The sequence below is a fragment of a genome, unplaced genomic scaffold (genome assembly GCF_019419815.1).
Source record: "Pyrus x bretschneideri cultivar Hongxiangsu unplaced genomic scaffold, Pyrus_bretschneideri_v1 Contig20, whole genome shotgun sequence".
Classification (NCBI taxonomy): Eukaryota; Viridiplantae; Streptophyta; class Magnoliopsida; order Rosales; family Rosaceae; genus Pyrus; species Pyrus x bretschneideri.
In genome coordinates this window covers 830,357-850,585 of record NW_025999502.1, presented here as the reverse complement: position 1 = coordinate 850,585, position 20,229 = coordinate 830,357, and the positions used below count along the sequence as shown (strand labels likewise).

The following is a 20,229-nucleotide window of genomic DNA, read 5'->3' as shown; positions in this document are numbered from 1 at the left end:
ATAAAATCTTATGTTATACTTGATGAAAGTATAAATAAGTGTAGATTTTTAAAAATCTCATGAACAATGTTATTTATTTGAGTGAAAAATTAATAATAATAAGTGTGAAAAATGTAATCACACGTAATGAAAAACTTTACAACGTTCATTAAGGGGTCAACTCCGAAATTTAGTATGTATATACTAATTTAGTATTATGTTTTACATTTTTTTGGGTCAAATTATGTTTTTCTTTTCATTTTTATTGATTTAAAATATAATTTTCTTAACGGGTAACTGGTCGGGTCATATTATCTGATAATATTAACGGGTTGATTTCGGGTCGGGTCATATTACCTGTTTACTTTAACAGGTATTACACGACACGACCCGTTAAGCTATCGGGTATGAAACGAAAACGACACGAACACGAGAAACACGACACGAATGCCAGGTCTAAATATAAGTAGGTGACAAACTTGGGAAATTGTTTTAACATATTAACCATATAAATACATGCAAGCAAAGCCACAGTCTCTTGCATGCTTTTGATACAAACAAGATACAATATATTTGCAGCAAGAGCTACATTACAAGTAAGGCATAATGACATAGCTATAGGCAATACTACTTGATTATATCTAAATTTAACTGATCAAGATAATCAAAAGTCAAGGGCTTTAACACATGAGCAGCCTCCTTCTCTATCAACTCGATCTGCCCTTTCAACATGTGCATGTACACAATCCAGTCACCATTACCAACTGGACTTGGCATTGGCATCACATACCCGGCAGTGCCTCCCCACGGGAAATGGTAGGACCCGAAAACTGGCGAGCCCCACCCAAAGTCCACCTTCGAAACGGGGAACCGCTGGCCAGACGACACAACAAAAGCCGGTCCCTCATCGCTCCCACAGCCGTATATTTTGGCCAAGCCTGGCACAGGCCTATGTGCCTCAACCCAATCTATCAACCCTAAAAAATGCTCCTTAGTCACAGCACATTCCAAAAAATTATGGACTTCCTCAGCCACCCAATTTAGTGGTTTCTTAGTTAGGTCTTCAACTTTTTCCCCACCAAATGGAATAGACAGCACATTTCCAAAGTATGTAGCCATTAATGTTGAATGGTCGTTTTGGTAATTTCCGTCCCTTAATCTTCTCCGTCCATCAACAACGATGCCCATTTTACATATTTTTTGGGCACGATCATTACTAGTTTCACTTTTTGCTACCATTTTCCACAAGAATGCACAGAAACACTCAAGCTTGGTCCTTTTGCAGCCATTGGAGGTAGCTAGGTCTTTGAAATTTTTAAGCTGCTCGGCAGTGACATAGTATATGCGGCTGATGAGATGGTCATGATCATCTGTAGTACTGCCTTTACTGGGAGGTGGCAACGCCGTGACGGGCACATACATGTTGTTAAGGGAGGGATCGATGTGACCAGGTCGACGAGGGTTAAGCAAAGAACGACGAAAAGTTGGGTGGATAGTGAGGGATTTGGACTGAGCCATCTCTGCCCATGACACCAGAAACATGTTGGTTGAGTAGGCATCTGCTATGCGATGATCAAATGTGCATGCCACCACTATGCCACCACACTTAAGCTCAGTTGCCTGCAATTTAATTTGTTCCCATAATGTTAGGAATTAGAAAATATTGTCCGTCTCACATTGTGGTTGGAAATAATTATCAAAGCAAACCATCCATACATAGAGAATAAAAACTTGGTGAGTGCCCTGTAGATTAAGTGGCAGGAAATGTTTGTTTAAAATATGTCTCATGTTAAAAGTTCATATTCATAATTAGATTCCATAACACATTACATATTTCAACTACACTGTAAAAACATTCGAAACCTGTAACATGTAAATGACATGAGATAATAAGACACAGACCTGGACAGCCAATATGCCTTGGTTCTTGTTGGGCACCAATTTGCCCTCAATGCTCTCATCAGGGTCATAAAGGTTAAGCTCCTTAAGCTCAACATCTGCAAAAGCTTCAGCGAAATCAACACCGCGGTTGTTGCATAGAATCTCGGGCTCCCCGACAGAGTTCGGCACTACCTCACCAGAGAAGGCGTAGAAAGTCACAAGAGCTTGAGCCATGGCCTTCTTCAGAACCCCAACCATGGACCCAAAGCTCATGCTTTGCTTATTATTGTAGCAAAAGAAAACTCCCACGTCCAGAGGTGGCAAAAGCAAGTCAAGGTTGGAGAGTGGTAGCCAATGCTCTTGCAATGGCATGGCAGCTGCTACCACTTCTTGCTTGCTCATAGTCACCTTGAACTCTCCTCGCGCCATGGTTTAGGTTTTGTTAGCAAAAGACCAGAATAGAAGTACTAAATTTATAAGGAGGAGTTGGAGAGTAAAATGACGTTATAGCCAATTGGATTAAGGGGACGTTTGGGAGTAAAAATAAGGAAGAGCTGGCTAGGTAGCTAAGACAACTACCCTCAACATTTTACTTACTTTTGTTAGGGAGAGTGTAAAGACAAAAAATTAAACTGAGAGACGTGGTCTTTTTGAGTAACGTATGTGGTGGAACTGGTTCATGTTTCAGATGGGGGTCAGCAACAACGACAATGCAGTTGGCTCTATGTTCAGAGATACATGAATCCCTCGATATTTTTATCTTGGAAGTACAAAGATTTTGATTTCTGTGAATCAGATGTTGATTAGGATTTAGTCATGTTTATTTTGTGATTTCAATGAGTCATTTCTACACGCGATTGACAAAAACGTATGCTTTCAATGAGCCATGCACTGTACCCTTATCCGGCAAAAATGGACTCCCTGGCTAGTTTATTGTATCATCACAATAAAGTAATTTTTACTTCTTGTGATAGGGTCTCCATTAGACCCGGCACTTTCTGACACGACACGAAAACAATACGAAAATAACAAGTTTCGGATCAACATGATAACTAATCGGGTCATTATCGGATGACCCGTTAAGAAAAAAATTATTTTGATAATTTTAAAGTTTAATTACTAAAAGATTTATTATAAAATACAATAGCCATATTAATATATACAATATATTCTATATCAAATATATAGTTTTGTATTATTATTCTATATAAGTTAAAGAAAAAAAAAGTTTTAGTCATTATTTATTTTTATTATGAGAGTTCCTTATCATCATTACTAGAATAAATTTTACTTAACATGTTGTTGTCCAAAATTAAAATAAACTAGTATAGTATTTGTATATGCAAGAATTAAGAAGACATACATACAAGTATGAAAAATGTGAAAGAATATATAAACACTTGATTCGTCATTATTCCTCCATGAGTAGATAATGGTTATGCTTACAGTATCGTTTAGATTTTTAAAATCCTCCAAACCCTCATGAATAATGTTTTTTATTTGAGCGTAAAATTAATAAAATCAATAATAATTATTGTAGAAGTGTAAAAAATGTAAAAATATATATAATCACTCATAGTGACAAGCTTTACAACTTTCATGAAGGGGACAGCTTCGAAATCCAACATTATAATCCATAAATCTTAAATTTATATTTAACCGTCGATTGTTATTTACGCTTTATTTTTCTTATTAAATTTCATTTTTAAAATTTTCTTTTTTAAAGACATGATCATCTGGCGGATGTAAAAAGATGAACAGTTCAGATCTTTGATATCACGTTTCGATATATTATGGTTAACTGAAATATGAGTCGATGTCATATAGTTTGTAGAAACTTTATAAACATCAAGCAATATTTTTATTAACCGTAAAAACTCTGAACATAAAATCAACGATCCAAATCGTTCATCTCTTGCATCCTCTAATAGATCATATTTTCAAAAAAGAAAATCCGAAAAAACAAAATTTGATGAGAAAAATGAAGCATAAATGTGAACAACAATCAACAATTAAATTTTGATTTATGATTTATATGATTATAGTGACGAATTTCGAAGTTGAGCTCTTCACGAAAGTTGTAAAACTTGACATTATGAGTGTTTATATATTTTTTTTCTATATTTTTTACACTTCTACATTAATTAAAAAATTATTAAAGACTTTTCTTAAATAACAGCAGTAAGATAAATTAAAGTAAATCTGTACTGTTAGATTCTATTTCACTTAAATTATTAGAATTTTTTTGAACGAGAAAATCCCTTCTCTATTCCATTATTTTCCAATTTTACCATTTGATCAAAACAAAAACCCTAATCCCCTTCTGTCTCCCCACTCCCGTAACTCTCTCTCCCGATCCCGCCGTCTGTTTTTCCTAGCCCTTCTCTCCCGCCGTATGTTCGGTTCTTCCGGTAGCCTCTCTCAGTCTCTCTTTTCTCCTCCCTCATGCAGTGGACGGAATCATCCTTGTCATCTCTGGTCGTCTCTACATCTCTTCATCTCTGCATCTCTACATCTCTGCATTCTCCAGATTCCACTCCAGGTTCGATTTTGTCTCTACATCTCTGCATCTCCTTTCTCCGTAATTGCTCCATATTCGTTCTTGATTAGATTGTTCAAGCCGATTAGAGATTGGCATCTCAAAATGGGGGTGCCTAGGGGTTGGAAACGTGAGCCTGCTTGCGATATTCCCATTCCCTTGAACCAGATGCTGAGCTTCCAACCGCTGATCATGAAGCTGCTGCAAGTACACATATCGCTGCTGCATCCTCTTCCAAGTTCCTCCAACTAATTTGATTCTGGTTTAGCTGTTGAGAATGTAGGTAAGGAATATGAGATTGTGCATCAAGAAAGAATTGCCGCTGATGATCATATCCCACTTATAATACAGACAGCCCAAAAACTCGATTTCCTGAAACCCGACGTCGCCTCCCAAATTCATTGGATCGTTTTCACATCGCCGCCGACCGCCCGCTACAAGCTTCTTTGAAAGGTTTCTCTCTCATTTCTCTCTCTCTCTCGCTGCAGTTTCTTAGATTTTGATTTTTGTTGATTTTTTGGTTTGGAATTTGGGTTGCAGAGAGTGGTTTCGATATGGAATTTGGCGTCGGTGAGAGAATCAATCAATTCATGGCTACTTTGCAACCGACGAGGGCTCGGGCGGATTACGATTATCTCATCAAGCTTCTCCTCATTGGCGACAGTGGTTAGTCGTGGTTTATCCTTCTCTGTTTGGTTCCTGAGAAAATTTTGGAATTGCGAATCGGAAGTTGGACATTCTGAGATCTTAGGTGTTTTTCCTTTACGTTGGTATTTCTGGTGGCCAATGTGCTTTGCCTTTCATCCGAGTGAACAATTTTTTTTCAATAAAAAAAGATAAAATCGTTATTTCTGAACCCATTTTTTTTTTTTTTTTTTGGGTTACAAAATAGTGGACAAATAGGGTAATATTTAGTTCTGTCAAGTTTGAAAGTTTGAATGCGTGCAGTTTTTGGTAAATTTAGTGTTTAGGGACCTGTATGTGAGTGTAATTAGATGGGTTTGTTTGAAAGATGCAGTTTTGGGTTTGACATCAGATTTTACAAAGAGCATTCAACCTCTGGTGGGGTCGGTGTTTTGGCGTCGGTTGAGATTATTGCTTTGGAGGATACGTTTTGAAATTGCTTTGAGATGGATAAGAAGTTTTAGGATTTTTTTTTGTTTGGATGGGGTATCCTGGATCTTGTGCGTTAAAAATGGTCTAATTGTGAGGATTGCTTTGAAGACAATAAATCAAGCTAAGATTCCAATACTGTTTTCCATGATGATTGAGGAAAATTGAAGGGTTTGATTGAAAGAAAATGGGCAAGGTTCCAATGTCCTTAATTTTGCAAATCTTTTGAACATTTGATATTTTGTAATGTTCTAATGTTTTATTTTTTATTTTTTTCTGCTCTTATTTTGGATATGTAAATATATACCTAAAAGAAAATTGCGTTTTTATGTTTTGAATGTGACAATATGGTATATATATATACTTATTTAGTATTATATTTTTCATTTGATTATTTCTTGGTTTAAAATATATTTTTCTTAATGGGTAACAGGTCGGGTCATATTATCTGTTAATATTATCAGGTCGATTTCAGGTTGGGTCATTTTACCCGTTTATTTTAACGTGTGTTACACGACGCAACCCGTTAAGATATCGAGTATGACACGAAAACGATATGAACATGGAAAACATGACATGAATGCCAGGTCTAGTCTCCATGCAGTGTACAATAGCCATGACGGCTACATTCTAAAAGATTGTTAATGAGCTAACCCTAATTCTTAATAGGCAGAGAAATAAAACTCTAATTCTAATGGGCTAGGCTCAAAACCCAACAATAAAATAAACCTCAATATTATTATAGAAAACTTTATGTTAGATCTTTTTTTTAATACTTAGAAAATATGACTTTTAACTATAACCATGTGTAAAATTAAAGTTTAATTTTCGTCCGTTGGTACATTTAGTCACCTTATTTATTTATTATATTTTGATGTTTTATTTCTCGTGTTCTTCCAAATTTAAATGTATTAATTACATTTAATTATTTTCATTTCATTCATCATAATATATTATTGTAGATATTTAGGTAATCTAATTGTTTTTCATGTAATATATTCCGATACAATTTGTGTTCTTTATTTAGATAAATTAATTTATTTAATATATTTGGGTATATCTATTGATATAGACATTTAGGTACATTAATTATTTATAGCAAATTTTGGTATTGATAATTACGTACACTAATTCAATATAATACATTTTAATATAATACATTTCGGTACTTACATTTTGGTATTAACATTTAGGTACATTAACTTAATATAATATATTTTGATACAAATATTTGGTACATACAGTTCTGTACAAACATTTATGTTCATTATAATATATTTTGGTACATACATTTCTGTATAGAGAAGTCAATTTAATATATTTCAGTGTCTTTTTTTGTGCACTTACGTATTTAAATATTTTTCTTATGTGTCACTAATTTCTTTTGATGTTTTTTCATTTAGGTTTATTTATAATTGGAAGAACTAAAATGTGCGTATTAATAAAATCAACATTTATAATGTGGAGACATTAAATAACAAATATAGAATACGAATTTTAATAAAGTACACTTCAAAGGATTAAATCAATATGTAATCCAACACTAGATTTTTATAAATTTAATCTTTTCACTGACTAATAGTCAAAAACCCCTTTTTATTATCTTCGGTGACCCAAGTAGCATACATTTCCAGCAAGCCAAAAGGACGATGTATCATCTCCGCATGTTGGGCATTGCCATATAACTTTTGGTGCTCCATCCATAAAATCATTAATTGTCCACATCATTGCGGCTCTTAGAGTGAACATTTCCGCTATGGACTTATCCTACGTTCGTACACCATTTTTTCATAAATCTATCAACTCATCAATCAACGGCCACACATAAACTTCAATGTAATCTTGGCGTAAAAGGGAAATAATGCAACATCTTATTCAGAATCTTGTCCTTTAAATATCTTGCACTTTGGACATTTATCTACCTTCTTGAATTCATGGTAAAACACTACACAATTGTTTGTGCATGCATGCATGGATCTTGTCATATCCCAACCTAAGATATTTTAAGATGTTCTTTGAGCTAGAATGATTTGTAGGCAATGCATTGGGTTTCAGAAGCATATGTTTAATAATCCCCATCATCATATTGTAGTTCCGATTGATCATATTAACTCTACTTTCATGTGCATGAACTCTACAACGGTTGGTATGAGAGAAAAATCTTCTAAACTAGGGGTACAAGTCTCGCTTAGCTTCCTTCAACAATTTATCGTACTTCTCAAGATCTATGGGCAGCTTTTTGTCCATATTGAGTGAAGCATCATTCAATATGTCCATCACTTGGTCATCATTAACACGGCTAGATGAAGAGGGTTCATGCCTAACTGTCCCACTCCTAGAAGACGTTGACAATGTACTAGGCAATTCTTAATGATAAGTCCAATTGGAGTAAATGTTTGCCATCGTATTCATATACAAATGATATCAAACTTCTTCCAGTATTGTCCAAACACAGTTGTTATATTTCATGGAATGACACCTCAAATGATTTTTGAGCACTGACATAGTTGCTTGCAAATTGAATAAAGTTGTCGATCACATCCAAATATTGGTCACAACTTATATCTTTCAACTTGATTTGTCTATTGCGCTTGTTTTTATAAAAAAAATTCATCATATTGATTTGATATAAGCTTCATTGCCCCTTTATGCGTCAAGTAATGATCATATCCCATTCGAAAGTGCACTTTATGTGTTGTGGTTTGTGATTCACACGACTATTTTCAATTGTAAAAAATTCAGTAGCATCTCCCTAAGGTTCCCCAAGTGCATGATGTAGATAATACAAACAAATATCTAGTATGCACTAGAAGAACAATAGGGGGATACAACCGAATTTTCCCCAAACAAAACTTAGCCACATTTACCGCAAACCCTAAACACATACTAGTGCATTTTTGAACGGGACAATTCAAGATTCAATTAGATCGCGGAGCAATATACTGCATTTACATACGCATCCAACAAAATCTCAAACGGGTCAAAGGTTTTTTTATTAATTTATTATACGAAGTTAATCAGCATAATTAACTTCATGTAAACAATTATGAAATTTAACAAATTTCACATCACGATTTCCTAGACTAAAGTTGCGCAAGTTAAATTCGCCTAATCTACATTTGCTTTCATAACACATAAACTCAAAATTTCATATAACACACAATTTCAACATATATAGGTATCACAATTAAATACTTCAAACTTACATTTGATAATTAAGAGACAAATACGTGCATTTCCTTTAATTTACTTCAAAACCAATCATAAACCTACAACAATCAAAATTAATTAATCATACATTCAAATACAAAATTATTCAACAAATAAAAACACACTAACATCGTCGAGCAATGGCTTCACCATTGGTTTTTTAACACATCATCATGGTCCTTTGCCCAACGACCTACAATAGTAAGCAGACAAATATGTTCCTCGGGCAAAGGGACCTAGCTAATGAACTAGGAGTTTGTACCACAAACCTCAAGGTATTGTTGTGACGATCCGTCCCTAATTTTCTATATAATTTCTCCCTGAGTGTGCAACTTGACATTTCTACCCCTATTGGCAAAGTGACATGGATGTAGTTATTGAGGGTTTATTTTATTTTTCTAGTAGCTTAATTAAATAGTACTCGTTGTTACGATCGCATGAGCGCGAGTTAGACCCAAATTGGACTTGTAGCGAAGAAGTTATATTTAGTGAAAGTACGTTAACAACGGGTAAAATTGTACACGTGCGTGTTAATTTTTCAATGCTAGAAGTACTGTTTTTGATAAGGTGAGCCAGATTTTATGTACATTTTATATTGTGCAAAAATCTGAAATCTTATTCTTCATTCTCTTTAAAACCTGTCTGTGACTTACCATGCACACCAATTAAACCCTTTCCTCAAATCTCTCACCTAATCAGACAACATCCCTCTCTTTCTTTTCAACCAATCAGAAAGTCTTCTCTCTCTCTCTCTCTCTCTCTTTCATCTTCTCCTTCTCTCTCCCTCGCCCGAGCCTCTTCTCTTTGCAACACACATACACCGCCACTAAACTTCATAGATCGAACCTAAAAATCCCACCTTCGTGATCTTCTAAACCTCACGAACCCAACCATACTCATCGATCACGAAATGGACGAGTTTTGACTCGTCAACTCGGAAGCTCCGACTTGATGAGTTTTCTCTGATGAGCTATCATTCGAGTTACAATGTTTTGGGAAGCCTAGAAGCCGCTACTCAACTCCCCGTGTCCATTTACCTAAGTTGGGAAAGGAGCCAACGTCGAAACACGCAGTTTCAAGGAGATGAAACTAGGGCCAAGACTTTCGAGCTAACTTCAGCCCATCTCCGTCCACTTTTTGGACTTCCAAAAGGTATAGACTTTTTCTACTCTTTATATGCTTCATTTCCATATAAAGTACGTAAAAAATGGTTGAGAAATGAAAAAGATATGAAGTTTTAAAATTTTTATAGAATCTAGCGAACCATATAACGACGATGACAGCGGAGGACGGTGGCGCTGGTGACCGAAGAATTGGAGAAAAAAGGGAATATTCTGTTAGAGTTGGCGAAATATTCTTACGCCGTTAAGGTAACGTCGTTAACTTAAATGGAATAATCTGTCAAATCTGACAAAATATTTCGTTTGGCAGAAGCATGGCCGCATGTGTGGCCATGACTTGGCGGCGCGTGATGGCACGTTCGACTTCTGGCCAGCAAGTGCTTAACATATACGGGTCCGTGACGTCGAGTAGAATGTTTTGGTATACTTAAACCCTCCATTTAAGCAAACTATGAGGGTTTTTCCTAGCCTTTTTGTGTATGTGTTAATTAACTAATTATTATTAGTTGTTTCGCACATAGGTGAAAATTATCTCGAGGACTTACAAGGTCAAGCGAGGCTAGGAGGCTACGCTCCGACCATATATAGGTGAGTGGGCATTTGTTTTCGTGTGTGTTTATATACATACATACATACATACATACATATATATATATATATATATATATATAAACTTTATAATTTCCACAAATGCTTTTGAATTGATTTATGCATATCATGCCAGTATTGTTTTTAGATTGATTTTATGCCATGATTTATTATCTTATAAGAATTGTTATACTGTTGTAAAATGCTAAAATAATCCTACGAAATGCATTGGTAAGCTTACTATGTTGATTGGAAATTATTGAATGGTTATGGCATGTTTATATTTTGTAGTCTGCTTATCATTGCTGCACCCCGGTGTTAGTGCTCGCCTGGGGCCAGGGCTAGTCTTTCACATGTAAGTTTACCTTTGCACCGCACACTCGCCTTGGATCCAAGTAGGTACCAGTCCTATCGTACAGGTTGCATTAGGCAACTCTAACTCATAGGTGACCGCGATTATTGCTAGTCTTCACGTGATTGTAGCACTAGAGTGTACCTATACATTACACCCAATCATGTTCATATCAGAAACTATCTGCATGAACTCGTGTGCTAGTGTAAATTGATGAGCACCTATTTTCATTATGCCATTGTTGAGATGTTGTAGTTTGTCGTATTTCTGGCACTATTGTTTATATACAGTTGATTTCATACTTATATGTGGTATGATTTTCTGGAAACTGTACATGTTTTACAGCGAGAGATTAGTAAATTCGGAAAATAAATGTGTTTATACACCTTTGTTTTTGCCCACTCACCCTTCTGTTTTTCGTCCCTCCAGGTCTTAGATAGATGAATTCTCTGTGGCATACGAGGAAACTCCGACGGATTTTGACATACCTAATTAATTGTAGAGAGCCTTTCCCGGTTGAGTGTTTAGTACTTAATTAGTTTCGACTGCACACTCTTTTGTCGTATGCACTCTGAATATTTCTATTATATGTGTTCTACCCACTATTGCATACTCACTTTATCAGTTTAAATAAGTTCTAGTTTCGGTTTTAATTTATTCGCATTTTCACATCACTTATACTTTTGGTTACGTCATCTTGAGGTGACGGCCCACATGCCTCGACTCCGGTCTTGATGTGTCAATTGCACGCCAATTTTTTTCTCTCGGCTCCAAAATCTTGCTCAACAGATAAAAGCTTGCCTGACAAATACATTTTGTTGCGTAATGGTTTTTTGTAAATCCTAAACGTTGACCAGATTTTCCTTACGAATTGAATATCTCGTTGGGTAAAAGACTTTTAACCGATGAAAACAATTCCGTTGGGCAAGCCCTATTTTTTCTAGAAGTGTGTTGCTCAAGAATTCATTTTTCTTCCAAATTAGTAGTACTCTTATTTGTACCATAATTCCATTAAGATAATATAGATGGTTAATTAAATAGTAATTTGTGCTAATTTATTCAACTTGGTTACAATTTATTCCAATTTATTCAATTTGGATAGTCTTGTGAAAGTTTGAATATATAACATACGCATGTTAACTATATATCCATACGTATGCCATGAAGTTGAACAGCAAATTAAATCAGTATATATATAGTTATGTGAGTTGTTTGACTGTTTTTGCATGACAATTCCTTGCAAGAATAAACATATTTTAATTTTAAATTATATATGACTAATGGTGGATGAGGCAGAAGAGGAAGCTAAAAATGGTGAAGGTCGTGGGAAAGAAGATGAGACCAAGAACGAAAAAGATGAAAGAAGTAGAAGTTGAAAGGACCCCATCCCCAATTCCTCGCCCACTTCCTTTTTGTTTTCTATGTCGTCCAGAGGCATTAATCAAACCCTATTTCGATGTTCAATTTTCCTCCCATTCCACCTCTCTTGTTCCTAAAAAAATACAAATAAAAAATATATAATTAAATTCCTTTTTTTTCTTTTTTTTCCTTTTATAAAAAGGATACGATAGTAGATTTTTTTTCTTTAGTGATATGATAGTAGATTCTCCTTTCCCTCCCACCGATGTGGGATAATGAGATTCCAACACACCTTCGTACGTGAGACCCTATTTTATGAGTCACACGTGGAGATCCACACATTGATAACCACCAAATCACATGCGGGGCCAAACGAGGATCCACCAAATTACATGGTAACTTTGGCCTATGTGGAGCCATGTCAGGACTTACCGATCATGTGAGGCCAAAGAGGACCCATCCAATCACGTGGCAGTACGAGCTCGTCCCCTTACTCTGATACCATATAGAATTTTTCAGGTCGACGGGCTGATGGCCCAATAACACCGATACTGTCCCTACTTTACCACCTACCTAATCCGTTAGGTGTGAAGTTTTATCACAAAAGACCTCGGTATTAGTTAGAGTGAGTAATTATATTTAAATTGCTTTTCTCTTTTCCCTCTAACCAATGTGGGATAATGGGATTCCAACAATTTTCTTCGCGATTCCTCATGCAATCTTAGGAGGATATGTAGAGCTTCGGTTCTATGTTCACACCACCACCTTTCGGCTCTCGTGTTCGCACCACCACCTTTGTTGGCCCGTGTTGGTCTTTCCCCCTGTTCGCCTTTGTTGGCGATGTTGGCCGTGAGATTTGTCTTCCTGCAATCTTCCTTTAGCTACAGAGTCTGTAGCTTCTTTAATATGCGGCGACGATCGTTGTTGTGGTGGTCTCGGAAGGATGCAGCAACCTTTCTCTTAATTAGATCTGGGGTTTGTGTTGGTGTGATTGCAGGACATCGAAGGGGGCGACTGATCGGGTTGCTCGTGGCATGGAGGGAGAAGTATGCGGCGGCAGTGAGGGCTACAAGTACTGTAGCTGTGTTAGGGTTTTTCTGTTTGGTTTTTCATTTATTTATTTATTTTTATGCTGGCTTCAAAACTGTTTTTGGGCCATTTTGTGTTTTATGGTCCATCTTCTTTTTGTATTTTTCTTCTATGTGAACCTTTTGTTTTGTTATTAATGCTGTTGGTAATAAATTTATTCTTTGGCCAAAAAATAAAAAAAATCCACGTTCACGCACACACACCCAAAAGCCTCCTTCAGGGATTCCTGGAAGTTCATCTCTCCATCCAAATACACACCAACATAACCTACTTTATTTATTCTCTCTCTCTCTATCTCTCTCTTTCAAAGTCTTGCACAAAATTCTCTCTCTTTCTCTTCAAAGTCTTGCACAAAATTCGAAAACAACAGTCTGCAAAGCTTGACTTTGCTTGCTTTATTCCTTCCTCTCTCACCTCTCATCTCACGTGTCCGTACAAATCAACTTTGACTTCTTTGTCCTCCTATGGTAATGTTCTTGATTTCTCATTCGAAGTTGTAATAAAAAATGATTTGAAATTTTTGAATTTTAATTAAAATGATGAAAATATATTGTAAATGAATAGGAGCTGAAGTGATTTTTTAGAGTAAAAATATTATTTTCGTTAAAAATAAACAATACTAAAAATGTTTCGTTAAAACTATCTTAAATCTATGCCCTTGTGATCCATGCTCCGAGGCAGACCAAATGAAGAGTACGAATAGGATAATGAATTGTTTTTTTTTTTTTTTAGTAAGGTTTAAACTAAATCACAAAATGTGTCAACAATAATTTAGTATAAAATTTGTTATTTACGGTAATTTAGTATAAAAATGTATCACTCGGCTGTAGTGCAAAATAAAGTAATGGATGGTTAAGATCGTAAGAGATGTAGGATGTGGTTTTGTCAGATTATTTATTTTATTTTATTTTATAAAGAAGTGATATTATCTACACTAAGAGGAAATGAGTAGGCTTAGCCTCACAATGGGTAAACAATAATTTGGTTCAAATTCTCTTTTCAAGACAATCGAACATAAAACCTCTTACTTACAAGTGAAGAGAAATACAAGTAGACCGTAGTATTGAGTGGCTGGTTCAGTCAATTATAACCACAAAACATCATCACTTGGAGCATCATTAATGAAAGATGCAAAATGTCTTAGAACATGCATTGTACATTTTTTGTTAGTCAGAAATTTCTCTAATGCACAAGATGTAAAATACTCATCTCATCAAAGAAATGTGAATTTACATCTTCATAGAGCAGACCCCACTAGTCAGAATACCACTTTTTTTTTTTTTTTGAACAATCAATATTATCTACACTAAGAGAAGGGAGTGGCTTAGCCTCACAATGGACTAGCAATAATGTGGTTCAAATTCGCATTTGATAAGAATCGAACCTAAAACCTCTCACTTACAAGTGAATAGGAATACCACTAGACCGTAGTACTAAGTGGCGTTAGAATACCAAGTTAATATTTGTAGAATTTATATTTACATTTCTTGAAAACGTTAAAAATGAGATGTTAATGTGACTTTCACGTTTTAAATTTGCATGTCTAGAGTCGGAGTTGGCCAAATCCTTGTCATCCACCATCCAAAATTTGAAAAAAATTATTTGATCCATCTTGTATTCCATCCATCCATCTAGCACCGGTGTTGACCTCAAACTATTGGTCATTCTCCACAAATCATATAGTTTTATCTTTACACGTTACGAAACCTTGAGACTTGTAATTGTGTGCATGATTGGATAATTTAAAAATAAAAAAAAGTTTAATTGGATAACCTCCTTAATTTTAGGTATAGATAATTGTGTGCATGATTAAATCACATTATTGCTAGCTAATTGTGACGTTAAGTTCATCCTCCTTTCTGTTACGGTAGATAATATCTTTTGTTAAATTAAAAAAAGTCATAGCCTAGACAATTGAAAAAAAAAATTGTTCATTAATTAATTGAAAGTAATCATACTTGTTACTTGGTCTACTACTTCATGTGAAGTTTATAATATGGTTAAATAATAGAGTTGATGTGTTTTACGTTTATGATATACTAAAAAGGAAAAATATAAGATGGTACTATCCACACATCCACATTTCTTGTTAACTCGTATATTTTTTTATTGTTTTCAATTCATTTAATTTGACACCCATAAATTGAGAATGATGTGTCTAGCACTATACAAAATATATACATATGTTTTAATATGAGTAACCACATGCGATTTTCTTTGAGTTACCTGCATCGACATGCTTACTTACATACTCTATCAACGTTTAATATGTCGTAATGAAATCTTGTTTGTACTTAATAACAAAAAAAATCATGTAGTAAGCATGACCGTATTAAAACTTTGTCAGAGCTCCAACTCGATTGAAAGAAAAAGAGTACAAACAATTGTAGGTGTATCCACAAAGACTTGCAGATCTACAAACCTTAATTAGCATATATTCTCTTTGTGGATTATAAAATTTAACATTGGTGTGTCCTTTACGGCAGGATAATGATTCAACCATTCAACTTTTATCCACGTGGCATATTTTGCATGGCCAAAGAATATTAACGTGGTCATGTCGTGTCCAAATTAATTTCCAAAACCTTGAAAGCAATGCCACGTATAATTTGACCATGACACTAAATTGCTAAGCAATTGACTAATCAAGATAGAATTGCACCAAAATAGCCCATCTTCTTCAATTCCATCGTTTTGGCAATTTGGTCAGATGGAAAACGTGTTTTGTATCTTAAGTCAAATAGCACCAAAATGTTTAATTAATTTAGGATTTAAGATTAACCTTGGTTTTTGTGGTTTATATCCAAAATGCTTAATTAATTTAGCAATAATGTGGTTTATATCCAAAATGTTTGATGGACCATTTAGTACTATGGTCTAATGGTATTCATCTTCACTTGTAAGAGAAGTCTTATGTTTGATTCTCGCCAAAAACGAATTTTAACCACACTTATTATGAGGCTAAGTCCACCCCCAGTCTCTTAGTGTAAATGATATTGCTTGTTAAAAAATGAAAGATGTTATCCAAGTTGACCCTAAATATTAAGATGACATTATTGTCCCTTCTCCCAACCTATTTGGTAAGTTCAAAGCAAAATTTGTATTCCACTTTGTTTTATTCTACCCTAATTTATTTTTTCATTTCTACACAAAATTTTGACAATCAAATTGAATAATTCAGATGAAAACAAGAGACAAATCAAATAAGAATACGTAGGGTGAAAAATGGTAATTTGATTATCGTTTCCGCTTATTCTAACGATAAAATATTAACAACGAAAAATCGGTTTTTTAGAATTCATAATATTAGTAAATTTAATACAATGTGTTCTTGTTTTGTGAGTAATATTTGTAATCCGTTCATTCTTATTTTGCAAATAATATATATGTTAGATTAAATTTAAAATTTAAAATTGAATACAACGCACCATTACATTGCATTCTAAAATAATTTCGTGATTTTGATTTAATATCCAAAATGATACATGATTACCTTTATCTCTTCAAGGATATTCTTAAGAACATATCAAAATCCTCATTTTTCTAACCAACAAAAAATAAATAAAAAAGAACAAAAAAAAATCAAATAAAAAGTAGAACGTTATTCAGGTACAGAACCGTATTTCAGGCTCAATTATCGCGCGCATTATAAGAGTAATTTTCAGTTTGTTGAAATAGATTCAGTACATACAAAAAATGATAATACAAATAATTAAATACTTAAAAAGAAAAAATTCAACCATTTATTATAAGGCGCGTAGGATCGCGTCCTTGACGGTCTAAAAATCCCTCCAATTATAGAACCACCGCGTCCTTCTAATCCACCATTTTATTCAAATTCCCCAAAGTACCCCTAGAACTTTCCCCAATAAATTCGTCTCTCGTCGGTCTCTCTTTTAACACACAGAAACACAATCTCTTCTTTCTGTCTCGCAGCTCGCTCCCTCGCTCGCTGATCCCTGGCCCGGCCCGACCCGAACCGAATCGCCATCGCCGAACCGGCCGAGTCGGGCACAATGACTCGGCGGTGCTCTCACTGTAGCAACAACGGGCACAACTCGCGCACGTGCCCGACACGTGTAGGGTCCTCCTCCTCGTCCCCCTCCTTATGCGGCGGCGGAGGCGTGAAGCTGTTCGGCGTGAGGCTCACCGATGGCTCGATCATTAAGAAGAGCGCAAGCATGGGGAATTTATCCAGTGCGGTGGTGCACTACCACTCCTCGTCGCCGAACCCGGACTCTCCGAGCTCCGACCCGCTCCATGACCCGGTTCACGTTCCCGACGGTTACTTATCCGACGACCCCGCCCACGCCTCCTCCTCCGTCAATCGCCGCGGCGATCGTAAAAAAGGTAATTTCCGTTTTCCGAACTTATTTCAATTTTTGGAAGCAGAAGGCGTTGTATTTGATTGATGTTGTTGAATTTGTTTGTTATATTCGCATGCATGAAGTTGATTCTATTGTTTTGTTCGGAGTTAAGTCAAAATTTTGATGGAATATTTGAAATATTGAATGAAAATTGAAATTAATCTGACGGAATTAGATTATTTTATACGTATTTGTTGTGTTTATTATGTATAGCTTTATTCTAAATTATGCAAAAATCTGTTCGTTTCTTGAGGAAGATGAGCCGTTCGTTTCATTGTTTCATCTATGTTGACTTGGTCTTTGTTTGTTATCCTTTTGCTTTTCATCGGTCTGGATTGTTTTCAAATAATGGGTTAATTTCAAGTCGTAATCTTGCTGGAACTCGTCAGTTCGTGGTTTCGCGGTTCATTTGAAGTAATTTACATCGTTAGTGCACTATGCGTGTTTTTGTTTGTGTTTGTAATGCTTTTGAGCTTGGAGTTTGGTGGTCTTTCAACAACAGGAGCACATGCTTGCACTTTTACCATGCCCCGACAAGCGAAGAGATGGATTCAATTTTAGGGTTTTAGACGATTCATAAATTCTGCCGAAGGCTGCGTTATAGTGCCTCGAATAATGCTCTGACAACAGTTAACATCCTCTTGGAAACTAGTAATTCTTGCCTGCCACCGGTAGTGTACAACTGGTGGCAGGGAAAGGATCCCAAAACACTGCCAAAGTCTTTCTCTAATAAGAGCATAACTTGTACTGGGAGTTCATGGGTACACTACGTGAATGTTGATGTCCTGTCTAGGATAATAGTTGAAATATTTGGCCCTGAATGGAATTTAGATGAGGTAATGTTTATGGTCCTTGGTTTGCATTTCGTGTTTGGTGATGGTATCGTGCTAAGACAGTTACTTTCCATGCCACATCAAAATATCCAAATGTTTGACTTTCATTACAGATTGCTCATTTTTTCCCTTCTGCTGACTCATTTGCGCTAAGACAGTTTCAAACGATTGGTAATACAATGCATGGTTGAAAAGAAATCAAAAGATTACGAGTACAGGGCCCTGCACGCGGAGGAAGCAGGGTATTTATTAATGTTTTCCTGTGACTTGTGCATGCTTAAAAACCTCAACTGTAAGAAACCTTATTGTTTTCACTCTTGTTGTTTCCAAAGCCTGCAAATGCCCATCTAATGTTTGTAACTGTTTCTGTTATCACATCAGGTCTTGAATTGACAGGTTGTTGCTTGCATAAAATCATTGTAAAATGTACTATAATTGTCTCCAAGCCCACCATGTTTTGCAACCCAATCTTACTTGTTGATCAATTCTTGGGGTTTATAATCAATTTTTACTGGCTTTGGTTCTCAGGAACGCCTTGGACAGAAGAGGAGCATCGGATGTTTTTGATAGGTCTCCAGAAATTGGGGAAGGGAGACTGGCGTGGGATAGCACGGAGTTATGTGACGACTAGGACTCCCACCCAGGTGGCAAGCCATGCCCAGAAGTATTTTATTCGACAGAGTAATGCTACACGAAGAAAGAGGCGCTCCAGCCTTTTCGACATGGTTCCCGATATGGTATGTCTTACTCCATGATTTATTTTTCTTTTAAAATATTCTACTCACAATTGTGACCATGCTATCAGACACAGAATATGGTTTTCTATATTAGGCATCTTATGGTAAAGATGCGCTTCTCTTTCATTTAAATGATGAATGTATTGCCAAAAGATGATCGATCGCATGGGTTTAGCTTGTGTTTATCAATTCTGGCTTCTGAGCTATCTGACCTATCACTATGTAATTTGGTCAAATAAATTGGTGTTCGGTTCTGTGATAAAGGTTTGATAATGATGCAAAAACTTGCGATTGAATTGTTTGTTATTTGTTTTCCAGGCTATGGATCCACCTCCTGTGCCAGAAGAACAAGTTTTTCTGCCTTCTTCTCGGGAAGGAGAATCTGAAGATGCAAACTCACTACCTTCATTAAATCTTTCCCTCAGCTCTGAGACCAAACCCATGGAAACCACACATGAAGAAAAAGTAATAGAACTTGATCAGGAGCCTGCAATGGGATCAAACGGTTTCCCGCCAATAGCTCCACCTTACATCCCAGCTTATACGTCCTACCCTTGGCCATATTGGGCACCAAGTGCAGGGTTCTTTACAGAAATGGTTGGTGAGCTCTCTCATCAACCGGTCTTAAGGCCGATTCCTATCGTTCCTAAGGAGCCTGTCAATGTTGATGCGCTGGGCATGTCTCAGCTCAGTCTTGGAGAGACGGAGGGAGGACTTAAGGAGCCTTCACCTCTCTCCTTAAAACTACTCGGAGAGCCGTCAAGGCAGTCAGCATTTCACCCGAAAGCTCCAGCTAGTGAGCCGGACGTGAGCAAAGGCAAGAGCAGCGCGATCCAAGCAGTCTGAATCTGGCGAAATGGAGCGGCATCTCGGTCTTCTTTTCGGGCTGTTTTGTACTTTTTGTTGTGCACTAGTCTGAAGGCTTATAAATAACATAGGCTAGATAAATTTCGTTGGAGAAAAGTTAATTCTTTCTAATTGTAAACAGCTAGAAATTTGAAACTGTTACGGTCCTGGTAACTTAGTTATGCCTTCAGTCGATGAAATCTGAATTTCTTGTA

General features: G+C 36.0%; 2 protein-coding genes and 1 long non-coding RNA gene across 3 annotated transcripts; 2 read left to right on the top strand and 1 right to left on the bottom strand.

Moving 5' to 3' along the window:
• Positions 1–453: 453 nt before the first annotated feature.
• On the bottom strand, positions 454–2,323 carry LOC103940185 (coniferyl alcohol acyltransferase). Its single transcript, XM_009350265.3, has 2 exons — positions 1,882–2,323; positions 454–1,599 (listed from the first exon to the last, which is right to left on the bottom strand). The coding sequence occupies exons 1-2, from the start codon at positions 2,287–2,289 to the stop codon at positions 607–609; spliced, it is 1,401 nt and encodes a 466-aa protein (XP_009348540.2). The 5' UTR covers positions 2,290–2,323; the 3' UTR covers positions 454–606.
• Positions 2,324–4,034: 1,711 nt separating this feature from the next.
• LOC125477135 lies at positions 4,035–5,906 on the top strand. Its single transcript, XR_007258322.1, has 2 exons — positions 4,035–4,852; positions 4,940–5,906. It is a non-coding gene; the product is annotated as an uncharacterized LOC125477135 (long non-coding RNA).
• Positions 5,907–17,124: 11,218 nt separating this feature from the next.
• LOC125477110 (transcription factor MYBS3-like) lies at positions 17,125–20,229 on the top strand. Its single transcript, XM_048583955.1, has 3 exons — positions 17,125–17,581; positions 18,960–19,168; positions 19,487–20,229. Exons 1-3 carry the CDS (start codon positions 17,248–17,250, stop codon positions 20,012–20,014), a joined length of 1,071 nt encoding a protein of 356 aa, XP_048439912.1. The 5' UTR covers positions 17,125–17,247; the 3' UTR covers positions 20,015–20,229.

Coding starts and splice junctions, on each gene's coding strand:
- LOC125477110 (XM_048583955.1), top strand. CDS start 17,248: ATGACTCGGCGGTGCTCTCACTGTAGCAACAACGGGCACAACTCGCGC. Junction 17,582..18,959: donor CCGCGGCGATCGTAAAAAAG/GTAATTTCCGTT, acceptor TTTGGTTCTCAG/GAACGCCTTGGACAGAAGAG. Junction 19,169..19,486: donor TCGACATGGTTCCCGATATG/GTATGTCTTACT, acceptor TTTGTTTTCCAG/GCTATGGATCCACCTCCTGT.
- LOC103940185 (XM_009350265.3), bottom strand. CDS start 2,289: ATGGCGCGAGGAGAGTTCAAGGTGACTATGAGCAAGCAAGAAGTGGTA. Junction 1,600..1,881: donor AAGGCATATTGGCTGTCCAG/GTCTGTGTCTTA, acceptor ATTAAATTGCAG/GCAACTGAGCTTAAGTGTGG.